This window comes from Ursus maritimus, unplaced genomic scaffold, assembly GCF_017311325.1.
Source record: "Ursus maritimus isolate PB19 unplaced genomic scaffold, ASM1731132v1 scaffold_18, whole genome shotgun sequence".
In the NCBI taxonomy this organism is placed as follows: Eukaryota; Metazoa; Chordata; class Mammalia; order Carnivora; family Ursidae; genus Ursus; species Ursus maritimus.
This window is the reverse complement of record NW_024424230.1, coordinates 35,285,275-35,304,365: the sequence shown is the minus strand read 5'-3', so window position 1 is coordinate 35,304,365 and position 19,091 is coordinate 35,285,275. Positions and strand designations below refer to the sequence as shown.

At 44.5% G+C, this 19,091-nt stretch overlaps 1 protein-coding gene across 3 annotated transcripts in view; it reads left to right on the top strand.

Moving 5' to 3' along the window:
• FHOD3 (formin homology 2 domain containing 3) overlaps positions 1-19,091 on the top strand; it is a 451,796-nt gene that overhangs the window by 181,613 nt on the left and 251,092 nt on the right. For all 3 annotated transcript variants that reach the window (XM_040632587.1, XM_040632586.1, XM_040632585.1), the window contains exons 4-5: positions 11,190-11,257; positions 18,213-18,318. In XM_040632587.1, the coding sequence (XP_040488521.1) occupies positions 11,190-11,257; positions 18,213-18,318 (174 nt within the window). The remainder of the gene's footprint in view (positions 1-11,189; positions 11,258-18,212; positions 18,319-19,091) is intronic.

Below are 19,091 nucleotides of genomic sequence, written 5' to 3'. Positions count from 1 at the left end.
CAAAACATACATCTAAATGTTTTAACTGAATTCTAAAAGAAAGGGAATGATAAAAGCCTATAAATAAAATACCTGGAGGTCCTCCAGTTTCCTAATGAGGGAAGAAGAGAACAAAGAAAGGAGGAGCTGCAGCGGGAGAGGAGGACAGGGGGAAGGCAGGGGGCAGGGAGCCAAGCCATTTACAGGACACGGAGAGGCACAGGTGTAGACGGAGACGCAGGAGTTCTGAAGCAACAGACCAGAACTCTGATAGAAAAGGTCCCTGTCACCCGTTTTTCACACCACTGCTTGGCTCAGGGTGTTTTTGCTGCTTTTCAGATGCTAATGATCTGAACACCCCGGGTCAGCACCCTTTTTAGAGGGACGCTGTCAAAGTGCTGATCGCTCTAGGCTCAGGAGCGGGGGTTCTGTGGATTGGGCGAGGGGCTCAGCTTCTCCAGGGGGTGGTGGTAGGATTGGATGTCTTCGTAGACCCTTCTGTCTCTGCCATTGGATCCTGGGGAGAAATTCTCCCCAGAATTCCGTTCAAGAAGTGGCCTGCAGCAGCCGATCCGGCCTCTTTGCCTCTGAGAGGGGACACTTTGTGAAAGCGAAGATGGGAATAGACAGAAGTATGCTTCCCTGGGGCCCAAAGCTGACCAGCTCCCTAAAACTCAGGGAGAAACAGTCGCCTCCGAGTAAAGTCAGGAATGAAGGTACCTGGCTCTGCCCGATGCCTTCCTCAGTGGCCACGAGTGGAGCTGGGCGGGGCTCACGTGGCTGGCTGTGGTGGACAAGCCACGAAGCACGGAGTCTCCTGGTTTGAAGTCTGGGGCAGCGTCTGTAGCCAACAGCTCCCAGGAGGCTGCTGGCCACTTTCAGGGCCTGCAGGACAGGTGTTAGAGTACAGGTGAAGACTAGGGGTCACAGGCGGCTCGGGAGGTGAAGGACGGTGTCTTCAGGAGGAGGTGACAGGCACACAGCGGGGAGCGAGGTGGAGGAAGCAGGAAAACCATGCTCCAGCCTGGGGCATGTGGCCTCTTTTTACCCCCAAGACCTAAGGATGGTATTCACTGTCCTGGGGGGTCCATGTCAGGGCAGAGGCTCTGCTTGCTGTCAGCAATTGCCCATACTGTCCCGTGTCTCAGGGAGTGGCTTCCCCACAAACCCAGGTGGCAAGCTGGAGGTCTGGGGGTCCTTCACTTGTCTCACCCCACATTCAGCTCTATCCCTCAATCACACTCAAGTCAACCCCTCCTCGCCATCCCCACTGTTTCTGTTGTGACCTATCACCTCTTGCTCAGGGGACTCCAGAGGCTTCTTACTTGGTTTCCTGCTCCTACCCATCCCCATTCCAGGAGTTCCTCTGCCCTGGCTGGATACCGGCAGTGAGCCTCCTAGAACCCTGTGTCATTAGAGTCCTTCCTGCTTGAAATCCCTCTGGCACCCTCTGTCACTGCCCGAGAGAGACATGGAGTTGAAACTTCATGGCGTGGCAGTGTGAGACCCTGACCGCGAGGACTCCGCAGTGTCCCTGGCCTCATGCCGTCACCGCCGCAACCTACCTGCCCAGGTGCCAGCCACGCTGAGGTGGTTGGTGTTCTTTGAACCCGGTGCCTCCCTTGGCAGCGTCCAGGCTGTACACCTGGTCCTTTCTCGTCCTCGGGTTCCCCTCTGCACCGCACTTCTCGCTGTGGTTTTTACTTACCCTCAAAATTTGTTCCGTATCACCTCTTCTGGATCTCTGCTCCCCAGCCTCAGGCGCCCAGGTGTCACCTGTCCTTCCTTGGTGGCCCCTTAGTGTTGCCATCACCTTCTCACATAGCTTGGGCATTACTTGGGGGCACGTCTGTCTCCCTCACTCAACTCTGGATGGCTGAGACGGTCTTCCTTCACATCTGCTTAGTAGAGAATCAGTCAGCGATTAGCATAAGGATTATAAGACAGAAATACTGAAACCGATTATACTCCAAGGGACTTTGGGTTTAAATACAGTGGTCTGTAGCAGTCTTCTCTCTCAGGACTCACGACCTCGCCATCATTCACATGTAGCCTCTTCATCCTCAGGCTGAAAGGGCTGCCTCCTGATGAATGGGGGGCGGGGGTACCCTCATGAATCCCTACTCCCCACCATCCCCCAGGTACTTTTCAGAGCCCACCTCCAGAACACAAGCCCTTGCTTTTGTACATGTGTGATTTGTCTCTGAATTAACATGGTGACATGAATGTTCTGGTTAGGATGTGAGCGGGTTTCAGTGGCCCACTTCATTTTTATTGTATGAACAGAACATAACAGCCAGTTTGCATTTCTGCTAGCCATTTTCAGTCACTCTCCCCCACTTCTTCGGGCCCGTGATTCCAGCGCTAGGGTCTTAGTTTCTTTACCTGTAAACTGAAGATGCTGAGTTCCACCAGGCTGCTCACCCGTGGTCCGTGGAATGGTCTGGAGGCCCACAGGAAGTACCCATACCGTCTGATGTGAACATTTGTGATGACCTGTATATAATTTATAAGTGAAACCATGACTCTAAAGCACTTAATTAAACATTGTTGGGAAGAGTGATTTTTTAAAACCGACCAAGTGGTTTTTTCACTGCAAAATTTTCTACTGGGCCACTTTGGTGGATGTCTTTAAAATATCAACATGTCCTAACGAAGCAACAGTTGCAGGTTGAAGTGGGTTGTACTTGCTGGTCATCAGTGTGTCAGTGGCTCATTCAAATTCATGGGGAGAATGTCCAGAGTGGAATCCCTTTGACTCGGTGCTGACAGGAGCCTGGGACTGCAGAGTTCCCGGCTGGGGGGCGGAGCATCACCTAAGCCTGGCCAGCGATTTCTGCCCCATCTCAGAGCTGTTCTTCACCAGCTCTCTGATGGGTGAGTGTAAAGAGCGAACAGCACGCACTAATGCCTGGCAAAGGACGAGCTCACGTCTCCCTGCTCCATCTGAAAAATCATGACGGCTGCATTCTCTGTAGCCAGTGCCAACAGATTTTTAAATGTAGGTGTGGACACTTTGTGAATAAATCTCTGTGTGATGTCTCTTGTGGCAGCCCGAGGGTTAAAGGAAAGTTATGGCCTCCTCTGTGCAGAGGGGGGTCTCCAGGGTCCCGGTCCAAGTATTCGCACAGAGTGCTTGCTTCGTGTGTCGGGCGGTTGGTGAGAGAAGGATGTGCTGAAATTATTAGCCTTGAAGTCAGTGATTTTTATGGGTCTGAAGCATGAAGTTCTGGATGTATCTTTCATTCTCCCACTGCCTCGGCACGCTCACAGATGCCCTGGGTTCCTCCCCTCCACGTTTTTCACTAAATGTAAATTGGTTCTAATTTTCCCACCGTTTCATTCTAATGTTCAGGTCTGCTTTCCCCACCCAAGGTTTTCATCACTGTGCTCTTGGCTGAGCAGGAAACACAGGACTGCTGAGGCTGTGCCTTTCGGCGCTCGTGTGGGCGGGCCATGTGGGTTTCCTTCCCAAGGACGGAACAGGAATGGTCCTGAATGGCCTTTAATTAGTTTGCCCTCTGCTCATCATTATAAGCTGGTTTAAAGTGTAATACTTTCATTGTATCTCTTAGGAACGTGTTTCATTTTAAAAGGCAAGAACCATGGAAAGAAAAGATGGGGGCAGTTATAAAGACTTTAACAAATGATGTTCTCGTTCTGTCTCCTTTCCCCACCAAATGCAGGCTCCTAATGACCTTTCAGCCAAAGGCTAGTGCTGTACATAGGACTGCGCCCTCGGTAGATTCAGTTTGGAAGGAGGTTCGAGGATACATTCATACGTTCACTTACTGGCCAACCACAGGCTGTGCTTGACCCACACCCCCCCCCCCCATAGCTCCCCACAGCTGTTGGGACAAGCACTGCATCTTCCCTGGGACTTTCTGCCACCTGAGCTCTCGAGAGCTACTGTCCCACCCTTGGGGCTGTGCTGGTGGGAGGCAGGCTTCTCTTTGCATACCTCCCACCTGGCCATCTCCAGGCTTTGGGAGAATGGCAAATCTTCTGGACTCCAACCTGAGCCCAGCCCTGCCCTTTACTCGTAGGAATCAGCTTTGGGTTGAGATGCTGTGGGGTTTTTTTTGATATTTGCCAGGAAGGGGCCCACATTTCACATCTTGGTCACGTAGGCATCTTACTCCCCGGTGCTCTGAATTAGGGCTTTACATGGAGCCTGGCGTGGCAGGATCTGTCTTCTCGTTCACCATCCCCCGGTAGAGGCTGCATGCTCCTTGGCATGTGTTTACAATGTAGGTGGACAAAGAGGAAAAGGGAGAGCCTTTGTGAGTTCCTTTGCATACGGGAGAAGCCTCTGGAGCTGCCCTCTTGCTGGCACAGGGTGGGCTTTGGGCCTCTCTCCCTGCTCTACATTTGGCGGCGTCTTTCTTCTGCATTGCCTGAGTTTCAGGCAGTAGGGACATATGGAATTCCCTCCCTTGGGACTCGGGACCCATGAGAACAGTCTGCAGTGTATTGGGTATATTTGGAGAATCAGAGGACCCCCATGCTCTACTTCGTCACCCACAGGCTGAAGCCCAAGGTGCACCTGGATCTGCACACATGAGGACCCACACAGAGAGCAGAGGCTGCGGATACTGAGGGCAGAACAAGGGAGCCCCATGGGGCTCAGTCGTCCTTCCCTAAGGAAGTCTTGCATGCGCTCATGTAACCCAGGACTGCGAATCACACCTGAGCTCTGCATAGATGGGCTGCTTCTAAAGGAGGAGTGATTGCTTTAATAGGGGATGCATCCAAGAGCCATGTCCGGTATCGCCTCAGGAAGCTGCCAGGCCAGCCCTATTCCTAGGGGAGTCCTTTATAGTCCCATCTAACCCGAAGGGGAGGCCTGCACAGCCGTGGTGAGTCTGACTTTCTGTATGGTGAGGCCTGGATGTGCTACAGATAGAACACTCTGTTTCCTGAACTCTGGAGCGTCCCCAGCACCGAAGGCTCCAGACCACCCCTCCCATGGCATGGTTAGCCCTGTGTCAAGGAAGCTGGGGCTTGGGCTGTGGGAAAGTGCTTCTCCTTTGGCCTGTGGGGGCTGCTCATGAACGACACCAAAGGCCATCAGTAGTCACTGGTTCGAGCATGACACCTGATGTGATGAAATGTCTGCGGGCTCCTCCTCTACCAGCAGGGACTGTGCTTCCCACAGTGACACATCATACCGGCAAACTATACTCATTTTAGTGCTCTTGATTGCGCTTTGCAGCAACTGCGTTTTTTACAGGTTGAAGTTTTATGGCAACCCTGCGTCAAGCAAGTCTATTAGTGCCATTTTTCCAAAAGCGTTTGCTGACTGTGTCCCTGTCATATTTTGGTAATTCTCACAATATTTCAAACTTCTTCATTATTATATTTGTCATGGTGATTTGCGATCAGAGATTACTACTCGCTGAAAGCTCAGGGGGTTAGCATTTTTTTAATCAATAAAGTATTTTTAAATGAAGATATGTGTACTGTTTTTTAGACATAATGCTATTGCACACTTACTAGATTACAGTATAGTGTCAACATAACTTTCATATGCGCTGGGAAACCAAAAATGCATTTGACTGGCATTGTTGTGATACTTTATTGCACTGGTCTGGAACCAAGCTTGGAATATCTCCAATGTATGCTTCTGTGTCATTTACAAACATGTTTGGTTCCTAATCCTTTTTTGTCCTCTAGGTGAACAGTGGTATCTCCTAAAATGTATGTGGAGAACCAACAGAACAGGTCAGGTTGGGTATAGACGCTATCAGTACCACTATGTTTAAAAAATAATAATTTTGTTTTAATTAAGTGCTGTGATTTCATTTTATACCATGATTTTGGTTCTTTAAGAAAGATAATGTCAATGCTCTTATCAAAAAATAGGGGCACCTGGGTGGCTCAGTCAGCTGAGTGTCCAACTCTTGCTTTCAGCTCAGGTCATGATCTCAGTGTCTTGAGATGAAGCCCCACGTTGCGCTCTGTGCTCAGTGGGGAGTCTGAGAGTCTCTCTCTCTCCCTCTGCCCTCTCCCCTGCCCCTGCGTGCACACTCTCTCTAAAATAAATAAATAAATCTTTAAAAAACTGAGTACTTTAGAGAAATGTCTCTTTGAATAAAAGTCATTTTAATTTCAACCACAATGGTGATAACTTCAGTGTTGCTTTCATATGTTACAGAGACCAATGCATGACATTCTAAAAAATGTCGATTGTGGAGGAAAAAAAGATTTATAGTACTTTGGGCGAGGATATCTTTGTCTATAAAAATGAAGCTTCACTGCTAATTGCTTTTATGAAGGGTTTAAAAAAAAAGAAAAAGCTACAACTTAACAGGTTTGAGACTGGAAAGATTCCTGATCTAGACATCACCTAGTGCTTTTAACAGATAGAATAAAAAACTTTGCCTTTTAAAGGACATTTAAGCTAAAATAGGTAATATTCTTAAATAGGAAAGCTGATCTTTTGAGTTTTGATAGTAAAAAACTACATTAAAATATGTGAATCTTTCTCTGAATTTTGTAGTGATAATTCTCTTACATGAAAGAATTATTTGGGAACATTACTATTTCGTTATTCAGCTTTGTTTAGAATAATTATTTAAATGAATAACTATAAACAGTCTTTAAATTAAGGACAATTGAAATAGTACTTTTCAAATGGAAATTATAGGGGCTCCTGGTGGCTCAGTCAGTTAATCCTCTGGCTCTTGGTTTTGGTTCAGGTCATGATCTCAGGGTCCTGAGATTGAGCCCCAAGTTGGCTTCTGTCCTAGGCATGGAGTCTGCTTAGGATTCTCTTTCCCTAGCTCTCTCAAAAAACATTTAAAAAAAAATAGAAATTTTGTTTTAATTAAAAGAGACTTGGCAAAAAAAGGAGGGGGAGAGTGTTTTGGCACCACTCAAAGATGTTTTTGGCATTTGTGCAAGGATGTTTCTCATCAAAGGGTAAGTGGCCCCATCAGGCCTCCCTGAGATCTTTTGTTTCAGTGTCACTGAAGAATCATTTGTGATGTCCTCCTAGAGGTTAAAAATATGATGAATGCATGTCCATTAAAAGCTAGTGTCAGACTGGATAAAAACAAGTTGCAACTATAACTACAAGAAACTATGCCATGCAAATACTAGCCAAAAGTGACCATATTAATATTAGAAATGTAGACTTTAAACAAGGAATATTGTCAGGGATGAAGAAAGACATCATATAGTGATAAAAGGTCAATTCACTTAGAAACCATAGCAATCCTAAATGTGAGTGCCCATAACAAGAGAAAGGCAAAGTGTACCTAAAGCAAATACTCATACAGGTGCAAGGAGAAATAGACAAATTCACTGTCATAGTTGGAAGTTTCAATACTCCTCTCATAGTGACCTACAGAAACTCATGAAAATATAGAAGACCTGAAAACACTACCACTCAGTTTGACCTAGTGGATATTTCTAGAACAGTCTACCTAGTAACAGCAGAATACATACTCTTTTCAAGTGTATATGAGATGTTCCATGATTAACCATATTCTGGGCGATAAAATAAACATTAATAAACTTAAAATGATGTATTAAAAAGATTATGTTCTCATCAGAAAGGAATGAAATTAGAAATTGATAACAGATATGTGGAAAATTCCCAAATATTTGGAAGTTAAACAGTATACTTCTAAATAAACCATAGGTCAAAAACAAAATCACAGGATTTATTCCCTTTTGAATTCAGCATTCACTCAGTTTTTGAATGAAAACGAAAACACAAGATAGCAAATTGTGCGAATGCAGCCAAAGCAGTGCTTGGGGAGATATTTGTAGCATTCAACACTTAGAAAAGAAGAAAGGTTTCTATCAATTGTTAAATTTCCACCTTAAGAAAGTAGGAAAAAAGAGCAAATTTAGCCAAAAGCAAGTGGAAGGAAGAAAATTATAAAGACAGGAAAGAAATGGGAAGAACAATGAAATCAAAAGCTGATTCTTTGAAAAGATAAATAAAATTGATGTATCGCTAGCCAGACTAAGTAGAGAAAAGGGATCACCAGTAACAGGGGTAAAAGAGGAGATTGCTAGAGTCAATAAAATGGTGATGGGGAATATTATGAACAACCCGATGCCCATGCACTTAACAACTTAGATGAATTGGAAAAATTCCTTGAAAGATGCAAATCATCAAAGCTCATTCAAGAAGAAATAATCAGATATAGCCCTATGTTAATTGAAGAAACTGAATTCATAGTTGATAAACCTTCCAATGTAGAGAACTCCTGCCCCAGATGGCTTCACTGAAGAATTCTGCCCAACATAAGGAATGTATAATACCAAGTGTACACAGACTTGTGCTGAAAGTAGAAGAGGAGGCAATACTCCCAACTCATGAGAATCAGTATTGCCACAACATCAATACCATGAAAAGGAAACAAAACCACAGATCAGGGTTCCTGGGTGGCACAGCGGTTAAGCGTCTGCCTTCGGCTCAGGGTGTAATCCCGGCGTTATGGGATCGAGCCCCACATCAGGCTCTTCCGCTATGAGCCTGCTTCTTCCTCTCCCACTCCCCCTGCTTGTGCTCCCTCTCTCACTGGCTGCCTCTATCTCTGTCGAATAAATAAAATCTTAAAAAAAAAAAACACAGAGCAGTATTCCTCGTGAATATAGATGTAAAATATCCTCAACAATATGTTAAGTTATTCTCAGCTAAAAAACTGATTTTGAGTAGAATACGGAGTACAAAAACCTTAACAATCTGAACACAACCATAATTTTCATTCACATCAATAAGAAGCTAGGGCAGATCATCAATAACCAACTCTGTGATATTGTAAATTCACTTAAGACCTATTTCTGCTTGTCCTCTAGTGGCACATCTGCAAGAAAAGTCTGCAAGTCTTATTCCCTTATGAAGACATACTTGGAATTGACCCTCTCTTTCGATGCTCTTCCTGGGTAGGATAAATCTGCCCCTTTTCTTCAGGGCTTATATCCCCATGCTTGCATCTGATAGATTTATCTTTATTTATTAGAAGTGGTACTGGCAAAAATCAAAATTTCTATTCTTGGGATTTGAGCAGTCTGAGAGGTTAGCTGCCGAAACTGACCCAGGGGTGATGCAGTTCACTCCGTTTATTTATTGTGTGTTTTGTGGCCATGCACACACCTTAGAGGTCTGCTTGAAAGCTATCTGGGCCTCGTGTCTTAGGGTCTGTGATAAACAAGATGTTCATTTTAGGGAAGGCTGACTTCTCTGGAGTTTTCTCAGATGCTTGTTTTTAGGAAGGCGATGCCTTCTGTCTTAATCAAAACTCTCCATAATCAGTAAGCGATCGTGTCCTGCACGTTGTTTAGAGGTGGCGGATCCATAGCGGTCAAATAGCAAGAAGGCCTTGGGGTCCGACACCACCCCCTAGACCCCCAAACTGACACAATCTAGCCTCTGCCCCTTTCTGGGTGTTTTCGTAGGTTTTGAGTCTGGAGGAACCTGACCTGCCCAGTTTCCTAGAGGAGACCAGAGTGTCTGCAACACAGGGAGGGGGCCAGGGCTACATGACCAAGGGCTTGACGGGTCATGCAGAGGATTTTGGATTTCATTCTCAGTGCAGGCAGTGGTAACCATGAAGGGTTTAAATGGGAGAAGTAATATCATCAGGTGGTCATTTTGACCCACCCCTTCTGGCCTTGGTGTGGAGAGTTCATGGGAAGAGGGCAAGATGTCTGTAAGGAGGCCTTTGGGGGAAGCTACCGCCATGCAAAAGCTGAACCCCACATCCCCTACAGCCTTTTAAATCGAAGGTGGGAGCCTGTTCCCTTCCAGAGTTACTGTGTAAGCAGGCATATTCTTCTTATGACCAGACTTCTGCCAACTCTTATACACCTATGTGTTCCATGCCCTTCCACTCAAGTCTGTGACATAAGCAGAGAATGTGGGTCTGCGCATTGCCCCCCGTATGCTGGAATTGAAGCTCAGAGAGGCTGGCCTCCAGCATAATACTGCTTTTGACTGCTTTATTCTTTAACGTTTTAAATAATTTGGCATCACCCTGCATCATTTCAGTGTTTAACACAAAAACTATCTTCCTCTAAATCTATTGTTGCATGGTCTTATTTTGTAGACTGGGGATCCAAGACTTAGAAAGGTAAACTACTTTGTTCAAGGTCGTATAGCAAGTAGGTGGTGACACTGGCTTTGAAATGTAGGCTTTCTGACTGCTTAGTCTTTGCTCCACTCTTCACTACCTTCTGCCTACAACAGTTCCTGGCAGGTGCTCAGGAAATATGTGTTGGATGAGTTTTATTGGGTCAGTCTGGTACCTGATGTTAGGAACCTAACGTGACCCCTGAGTCACCTGGGTCAGGGCCAAGCTTGAGTTGTGTGAAGTTGAGCTGGGTCCGTGCTCCCAGGCATTCTACGTACCCTGGAATAACTGGTTTCTCCCTCCCTCCTGTGCCCTCAGCACTTTGTAGCTCTCCTCTGCTGGCTAACTAGTAATTTTGGCATATTCATTTGTCTCCCTACTACATTGTGACCCCTGGAGGATGGGTCCTAGGTCAAGGTCACCTCCTTATTCACTAGGCCTGGCCTAACTGGTACATGTTAAATGTGAGTAACAGAACACTGGGAGTTGTAGGGGTTGGCCTGGGTCTTGAGCCAGAGAAGACCAACACAGGGCTCCTTCATGTGCTTGCTTAGGGCCAGGCCCATCCTTGAACATGAGTGAGAGCCCAGGTAGACCCAGAGCTAAGGCTGTTTAGATGGCCATCACTAAGGAATCTAGTCCTTAAAGTCCCTGTGCTGCCCTTGGGTCTCTCAAGGTGACCATTAGATCCCAGGAGAAAAGGATGTGCCTCAAAGCGGAGCCCAGCTGCAGAAAGCATGGTGGTGCAGAGGCTGTGAGGCAAGGAAGGAGGGAGGTGGGAGGATGAGTTCCATCTCGGCTCTGTTAATTTTCTGGATATAGTTGGCCATCAAGTGCGATGGTCTACAAACAGCTGGGAGTCAAGTCTGGAGAGAGGGAGGGTGGGGGCTGAGGGTGCACATGGGGCCTTGTTCTCCACAACCCTCTCACCCTCTCTTCCGGCCACCTGTAGCAGCCCAGACTGTTCTCTGCACTGTCTGACATGAGGGCTGTATCTTTGAAGCATTCAGTCTACTCACCTCTCCAGTGGAAGTTCTGTTCATTGTTCACATGCTATGTTTTTACCATTCATTGAGTCAGTTTAATTAATTCTATATGTTATGTTTTTTTTTGTTTCAGAAAAACTGTACAACTCCAGTGGGCGAGATTTAAGAAGGGCCCTTTTCTCCCTGAAGCAGATATTTCAGGTAAAAAAGAAGAAAAAATGCTCTTAGGTCCTGTTTTTGCATTGCTTATGGAATTAGATACAGACATGTTTCTACTCTCACTGATTACAGGAAGAAAGGTTTCCTTGGATTAAAATGTCAATGAGGTCAACATCTCAGTTGAGAATATTTTTACAGCATCAAATATTTCAGACATTAAGAAGTAATGACAACTTTATCAAATCATGTTTTCCCATATTTACCTCAGACTTTTAAAAAGACAAACCTACCACAGTTATAATTGAGGTCACGTTTTCTCCCTCATTCCAACCATCCTCTCCCTACCCCAGGTCCCCTCTCAATTGATGGTCGTGCGCATGTGTGTTTCCGTGCTGATGGTGAAGAGTCCCCGACAGTATCTGTGTTTTTCTTCTGCTGACTCCAGATATGTTCTGCTGCATGTGTCATAGTCCAGCTTATTTACTACAGTGGGCTAGCGGTGGGCATGACTGACTGGTGTTGCTCGGAGTGTTCTAGTGTACGAATACAGCACAAGGGACCTTGTTCCTTCTTCTATTGGCAGGTGTTGGCTGTTGTATAAACCATGCTGCTAAGGACACATCCCTTGTGCACATGTGTGTGTCCCTTTTTCAGGGTCTGTTTTATCCTTTTCTCCTAAGCCTTCCCTCTATCCCTGCCCTGAGGAAGTCACGAGCCTAGGATGGGAGGGCAGACAAGCTCCAAGCCTCTCATGCGAGACTGCAGAGGGGAGAGAGAGAGCGAGCATGCCAGGGGAAGAGGAAGAGGCTGCTGCCTGGGCAGAATCAGGATGGAACTTGCAAGAACTGGTGTCTGTATAGGTTCGTTGTTCCTTCTGTAATGATTCTGGACTCTAGTGTATAGTCTACTTCTCTTCAATTCCTGTCTTATCCGTATTTTTAAAAAATTTTCGTTTCAGTGATAGTTCTAGTAGAGTGGCGGTCCCCCTCGTGGATGTCTTCCTGGGAGGGGATTGGCAAAAAGGCCAAAAATCCATCCCATCTGAACATTCTCATCCCACTGGTCCTTAAACTTGTTCAACCATGCCCTTCCCTTCTCCCCAAGCTGAGTCTCTTCTCAATGTTAGCATTTCTGGACATGAGTCCTCTTGGCTCTCCTGACAATTATGGTTGTGAACCTACTGTATCATTGCCCCTCATGATACCTTGAGGGTTGGGGTCTGCCTTGGTTCAGGCTGTTTGTTCTGGAAAAATCACAACAGCTGTCCTTGGGCACTGCCTGCTTTTGGTTCTCTCCATCTCAGTCTGTTCTTTAACTTCCTACCAGAGGGGTTTGAGGAAATCGTTCTCTTGCTGGTTCCATGGAGCCTTCTGGATTACATCTGAATTTCTCAGTATAACATGGAAGCCCTGTGGATTTGGCCTCTACTGCCCACTTCTCTGCCCTTGGCTGCATCCTAAATTCTACTCATGGTTGCATTCTGGGAGCAAGCCACACTCTTCTCTGCACCTTTGCCCCTGGACCTATTGCTTCTATGCCAGAATGTGTTGCCACCCCACATCTGCTCTCTGACCTCTCCTGGTATCCCCTCCTACTTTGGTCCCTCTCCCTAAGTGACTCCTCTTAGTCCCTTCAAATATCTCTGAAGTTCTCTGTGCTTCTCTCTAGTATAGAACTTAAGATACTACAGGCCACTTGTCTGAGTCTGGCTGTATGCGAGCTCCCTGGATTTCATCGCTGGGTCTTTGGAGCCCAGCGCATGTCTGGGGCTGCTTAAGCAATGAGTGAATGAACTAGGTGAGTTGGATAGTCTAGAAGATGCCTATGTCTTCAGTCTTTCCTGTTTCTGAGTAATTTCCATCTGTATTTCCCTGTTCCTTAGCTGAACAAAATAAAACTTGTTTACCTTCGATGACCTCCTTCTTTTTAACTCAGCTCCCCAGCTGCACTTGGGCTGGACTCTCATTGTGCCACCAGAGGGCCATGCTCCTGCCACTCCTCGCCCTAACCCAGAGTCCCTCAGCCTCTTGCTGTTTCTGTTCAGTTTTGACTTCTTCCAAAACCCGTGTTCACCTCATGGAGTGTCCAGCTGGTGGCCAAACTGACCAGGGAAGTGTTACTTATTCCAAGTGACTTTAAAACATTGTGGTTTGTGTACGTTGAGTAAATCTACTCTAAGAACAAAAAGAAACCACACACACAACCAACTATTTATAATCATCTTGTTGCTGCTGCTGGTGTTGTATTGCTATTCTGAGACTGGTGTGTGTGTTCTAACTTTGTCATTCTTAGAGTTCTTGAGGATTAGGATTCTTGGTGTGTGGGAGAAAGAAGATAGAAAGGTAGAAGAAGGGCACCTGGGTGACTCAGTCGGTTAAGCGTCTGCCTTTGGCTCATTTCACAATCCCAGGGTCCCGGGATTGAGCCCCAAATTGGGCTCCCTGCTCAGCTGCTTCTCTCACTCCCTCTGCCTGCTGCTCCCCCTGCTTCTGCACACTCTCTCTCTGTATATATATCAAGTAAATAAAAATCCTTTTAAAAAAAGGTAGAAGAGGTTAAGTTAAAAACTCTGTGTTCCTGAATTTATTTTTAAAAAGATTTTATTTATTTAAGACAGAATGAATGAAATCATATGGTATTTGTCTTTTTCACTTAGAATTCTATCCTCTAGGTCCATCCATGTTGCTGTAAATGGCAAGGTCTCATTCTTTTTTATGGCTGAGTAATACTTCACTGTGTGTGTGTGTGTGTGTGTGTGTGTACACGCTGCATCTTTTTTATTCGTCAGTGGATGGACACATGGGTTGCTTCCATATCTTCACTATTGTAAATAATGCTTCAATAAACATGGAGTGTATATATCTTTTGTAATTAGTATTTTCATTTTCTTTGGGTAAATACCCCATAGTGGAATTACTGGATCATATAGTAATTCTATTTTTAATTTTTTGAGGAACCTCCCTACTGTTTTCCACAGTGGCTATACAAATTTGCATTTCTACTCACAGTGCATGAGGGTTCCTTTTTCTCCACATCCTCACCAACCCTTGTTATTTACAACTTATGTTTTTGAGTTTAGCTGGTCTGACAGGTGTAAGGTGCTAACTCATTATAGTTTTAATTTGCATTTCCCTGATGATGAATGATGTTGAGCATCTTTTCATGTGTCCGTTGGCCATCTGGATGTTTCCTTTGGAAAAATGTCTATTTAGGTCCTCAGCTCTGAATTGGATTATTTGTTTTTTTGGTGTTGAGTTGTATATGTTCTTTATATATTTTGAAAATTAACCCCTTATTGGGTATATCATTTGCAAATATCTTCTCCAGTTAGTAGGTTGCCTTTTTGGTTTCCTTCACCGCGCAAAACCTTTTTATTTTGGTGTAGCTGCAATAGTTTAATTTTGCTTTTGTTTCCCTTGCCTTAGGAAATGTCTAGAAAAATGTTTCTAGGGCTGGTGTCAAAATAATGACTGCCTATGTTTTCTTCTAGCAGTTTTACAATTGCAGCAAAAATCATAAGTTTTCTCTGTGAACTTGAGGATAATCAAATAGTAGTTGAGGGGGGAAGTATTGTTTGTCATAATCTTGTAGCTTATAAGTAAGGAGGAGTAATAGAATTAAAGTATCACAGTTTTGCAACTCTAAGCGAAGGGATCTAGGCATTGAGCATCAAGACTTGCTGACATGGTGGAAAGGAGATACAGCCAGATTGTATGTGGCTCCCCATGGCAATTCACGTTACCATTGACGATGTGGTCAAGCCAACAAATCAACCCTGGATCTCATCATGCCTCCATATGCAGTAAGCAATTTATAAATGATCTAGGACAGAGGTGCATGTTAATCTACAGCCCACTGGTGCAGTCAACAGAATCCAGCCTGTAGGCTACTCTACAGGACAAATGACCCAGTTTCTTTAACACATACATTTAAAGGGGAAAAAAGTGAATTAAAAGACCTTTAAATCCACATGTGGATCTTACTTGGATCCTGGTACAAAATGTAGAAAAACAAAAAAACACACAAAAACACACACAACACAAAACTGTATTTATGAAGCAGTTGGAATTTTGTTCACTGATTGGACATTTAAGAATAAAGTATTAGTTTTTTATTATGAGTACATAATTTTAAAAAGAGTTTCTGTATTTTGGAGATGGATATTGGAGTATTTATGGATTAAATGATGTGATGTCTGGAATTCGCTTCAAATTAATATGGCAGCAGACAAATTAATATGGGGTGATAGAAGAAACAGGATTGGTATGAATTGATTGGCACCTGGGGTTCACTAAATTGTTCTGTCTTCTTTTGTATATGGTTAAAGTTTTCCAAGGTGAAAAAATTTAAAAATAAACATGTTTGGGGTTTTTGTTGCACATTCCTTCACCGAGTTCTTTTTCTGTAGTGTTAAATCTGAATTCTCAGGGATGTTGTTGCTCCCATGTATTCATCAAACTGGTATTTTTGAGCAGCCTTTGCTGGCATTATGTAGGCAAGGAAGAAGGTGCTTGCTACCAGCAGTGTATAATCTGTTTGTGAGACCACACACGCGGGCACCGAACAGCTCAAACCAGGGCAGGCATCATTGGGTGTTGAATGGATTACACAGGCTGCAAGCTGTCTGGGGCTTGGATCGCCTTCTCCCACACCCACAGTCTGCATTTTCATCATCTTGTGTTTTCTACATGCAGGGGTTCTTTCTGGAAAACTTAGAACATAAGGGTGTAAAATACAAAGTCCTTGGTCTTTTGCATTGAGTTGAATATTCCTTGACTAATAGACATTAAAAAAAAAAAACCACAGGTTAAAGTATGGCTAGTGTAGAAAATTCTGAAATGCAGGGATCATCTCTAATCAGTTGGTGTGAACATTTTGATTTCATTCTAGTCGGAAACCAATGTTTTCAAAATCATTTATTAGTGCCTAAGTATTTCAGGATACGTGTTCAAAATCTCAGCCATTGCCAATTTGTAAGACATTCTCCACAATTTATTATCCACAAATGTCTATTACTTAAGTGCCTTATCTACATATGTACATAAATTTTAGTTATGGTTCTGAATTTTTATAAACACTGTCTCCCCTGTCCATGTTTTTTCCAAATGCCTTTGCCGGGCAGCCAACTCTCTGCTGTATTAATATTAGTGATTAGCTTGAGTGGTTTCTTGAGAGCTTGTTCTCACTTTTTCACCATGAAGTCATGTGTGAATCTAGTTTTAGTTAAAGTAATAAACATTTGTTACATGCTTGGAAAAACTTTCTGACTAGACATGAGCTCATCTAAATGTTCACTTTTCACATATGCTGGTGGAAAAGGATATGGATGGAGGGAGAATTATTTTTATTTCCTTTATACATATGAGTGTAAAGTAATTTTCCAAAAACTCATGATATTGTCCCATTTTCTCTTCCAAAGCCATGATTATCTTAAAGTCTGAGTTAACACAGCTGTCTTTCATTACCTTCAGGGCACAAGCATCAGTCCCCCCTCCCCCCAGTGCCCTCTGAACGTTGAGAGTGTTTTCTTGGTTCAAAGGGGGAGCCTTCGCCTGGCCTGCCCACATCTAAGCTCAAGTCCTCCATCCATATAATTGGAAAATGCCATAAAATCAAAATGAGGGGCTGATTTCACAGAGGGACAGGAGAATTACGCTCGTTTGTCTAAATTATTTTTTTCTTTTTTGGAAATAAACTATGGTTGCTGACCATTTCTATAATAATAACCCCTCATTATTCCATTAAGCTTTCTACTATTTACATCACTGAGGGTTTTTTTTCTTTCTCTGTTGTTATAATTGAAGATGAATATTCCAGTCTTAGGCTAGCTGCATTTGAGACCAGGCACTGTTCAATTGAGGAAATCTCCTGAAATAGTAGTGGAAAAATCCCTCTCATAGAGCTCTGTAGAACTTGGTACTCCAGAAAATGATGGGGCTGGCTGGACAGAGGTGATCTCAGCCAAAGTTTTGCATCTTTATCTGTAAAGAGAAGGTAGGCTTATGTCAATGGTCCTTGAACTGGCTGCCCTTTAGGATTTCCTGGGGAATTTAAGAACAGAGCCAGAGCCCCAACCCTAAAAATTCTGATTAAATCTGGGTAGGGTCCTGCTTTCTACTCCTTTTTAAAGCTCCCCGGATAGTCCTAATGTGAAGGAGTCAGGGCTGGGAACCATCCTGAGCACCTCTGAGTCACCTGGAGGATGCGTTAAGACCCATTGCTGAGCCTCAGGGTGGAGTTTCCGAGGTAGTCAGTTGGGGTATTTGCATTTCTATCAAGTGCCTAGGTGACGCTCATGCCGCCTGTGAGTCTGGACACCGCTCTTTGAGAACCACCGCTAAATTAGATGGTCCCCGAGATTCCTTCCACGTCCTGTCTTCTGTGACCTGAGTCTGCTGGCTTGCCAGAGTGGCCCCTTTGCGGGGTCAGGTGGCTGCCCCCAACGCACAGCCCGTTGTGCGCTCTGCTTCCCGGCTTGCCCTGCGAGCAGGAGCTCCTGGGAGCTAGAGCAACTGCTTCCTCACCGAGATACCATTTGCAAGACCCTTGTAACCACTGAACTTAAGGACTGTCTTTTGGAACACACGAGTGGCTTTGAATCCTGCACTTGATGGTCTGTGCTGCAATCGAACATTTCCTGTTGCTAAAAGCCAGCAAGCTTCATGTGGCCAGTCCCTGGGGACCTGTGAGGGCACGGAGCCTGGTGATTTTGGAAGAATGAATAACAGAACACTGTAAATATTCCTGACAGGGGATTCATTTGCTTTATCTTTATTAGATTGCCCAGAAGGCAATAATTGGTTTTGGCAACCAACAATGTGGAGACTGGTTGTAAAATTCCTCTGGCAACAGTTCTAGATGCCTCATTTGAATAGAGCAGAACAGTCTTGAGAGGGTCAGTCTGGCTTCAAAGGCTCGTCTATAGTTTTAACAGTATGGATGGAGGAAGGACTAGGACAGTATTTGAAGTCTTTTTTTCTCCCTCCTTTCCTGCCAGGATGACAAGGATTTGGTGCACGAATTTGTGGTGGCTGAAGGTCTGACGTGTTTGATCAAGGTGGGAGCTGAGGCAGACCAGAATTATCAGAACTACATTCTGAGGGGTAAGTTATGACATCCCTGCTGCAAGGCGGGGCCTGGCATCGCCTTCAGGAACTTCAATACTGAGACGTTTATTTTACTTTTATTTTATTTTTAGTTTTTTTTTTTTTTAACATTTCTCTTTTTTATTATGTTCAATTAGCCAACATATAGTACACTATTAGTTTTTGATGTAGTGTTCAGCGATTCATTAGTTGCGTACAACACCCAGTGCTCATCACCACACATGCCCTACTTAATACCCATCCCCCTGTTACCACATCCCCCCCCTTCTATAACCCTCAGTTTGTTTCCCGGAGTCCACAGTCCATACCAGGAGTTTTTTAGAAGACCTGGATTACAGAGTAAGGTGATAAAGACGCTCTAGAGCAAAAGCTGACGCTTACCTCAAGTTTTATCACTTCCTAGTAACTGGTTAGTGACTGAGCTAACTTGGCTGATTTTTACCTCACATCTCCTCCTGGTTATTAAGAAAAACCTACTTCACATTAAATTTTTGACACTCTCTTTCATTTGGTAAGGCAAAGACCACACTAAGAGGGCCTGCATTTCAGCAGGAAGTCGCCCCAAACCAAAGAGGCCAATTTATTTCCTGGGAAAAAATTTTTTTTCCAACTTGGGTTGTTACTGGGAGCGCTTGTCAGAAGCTCACATTCCCCACTGGGTCCTCGTGTTTCTGACTCGGTAGGTTTGGGGTGGGTCCAGAGCTGACACTTTAAAGAATGATTCTGAAAGCTATCGGTATAACTCCCTCCCTCCCTCCCTCCCTCCCTCC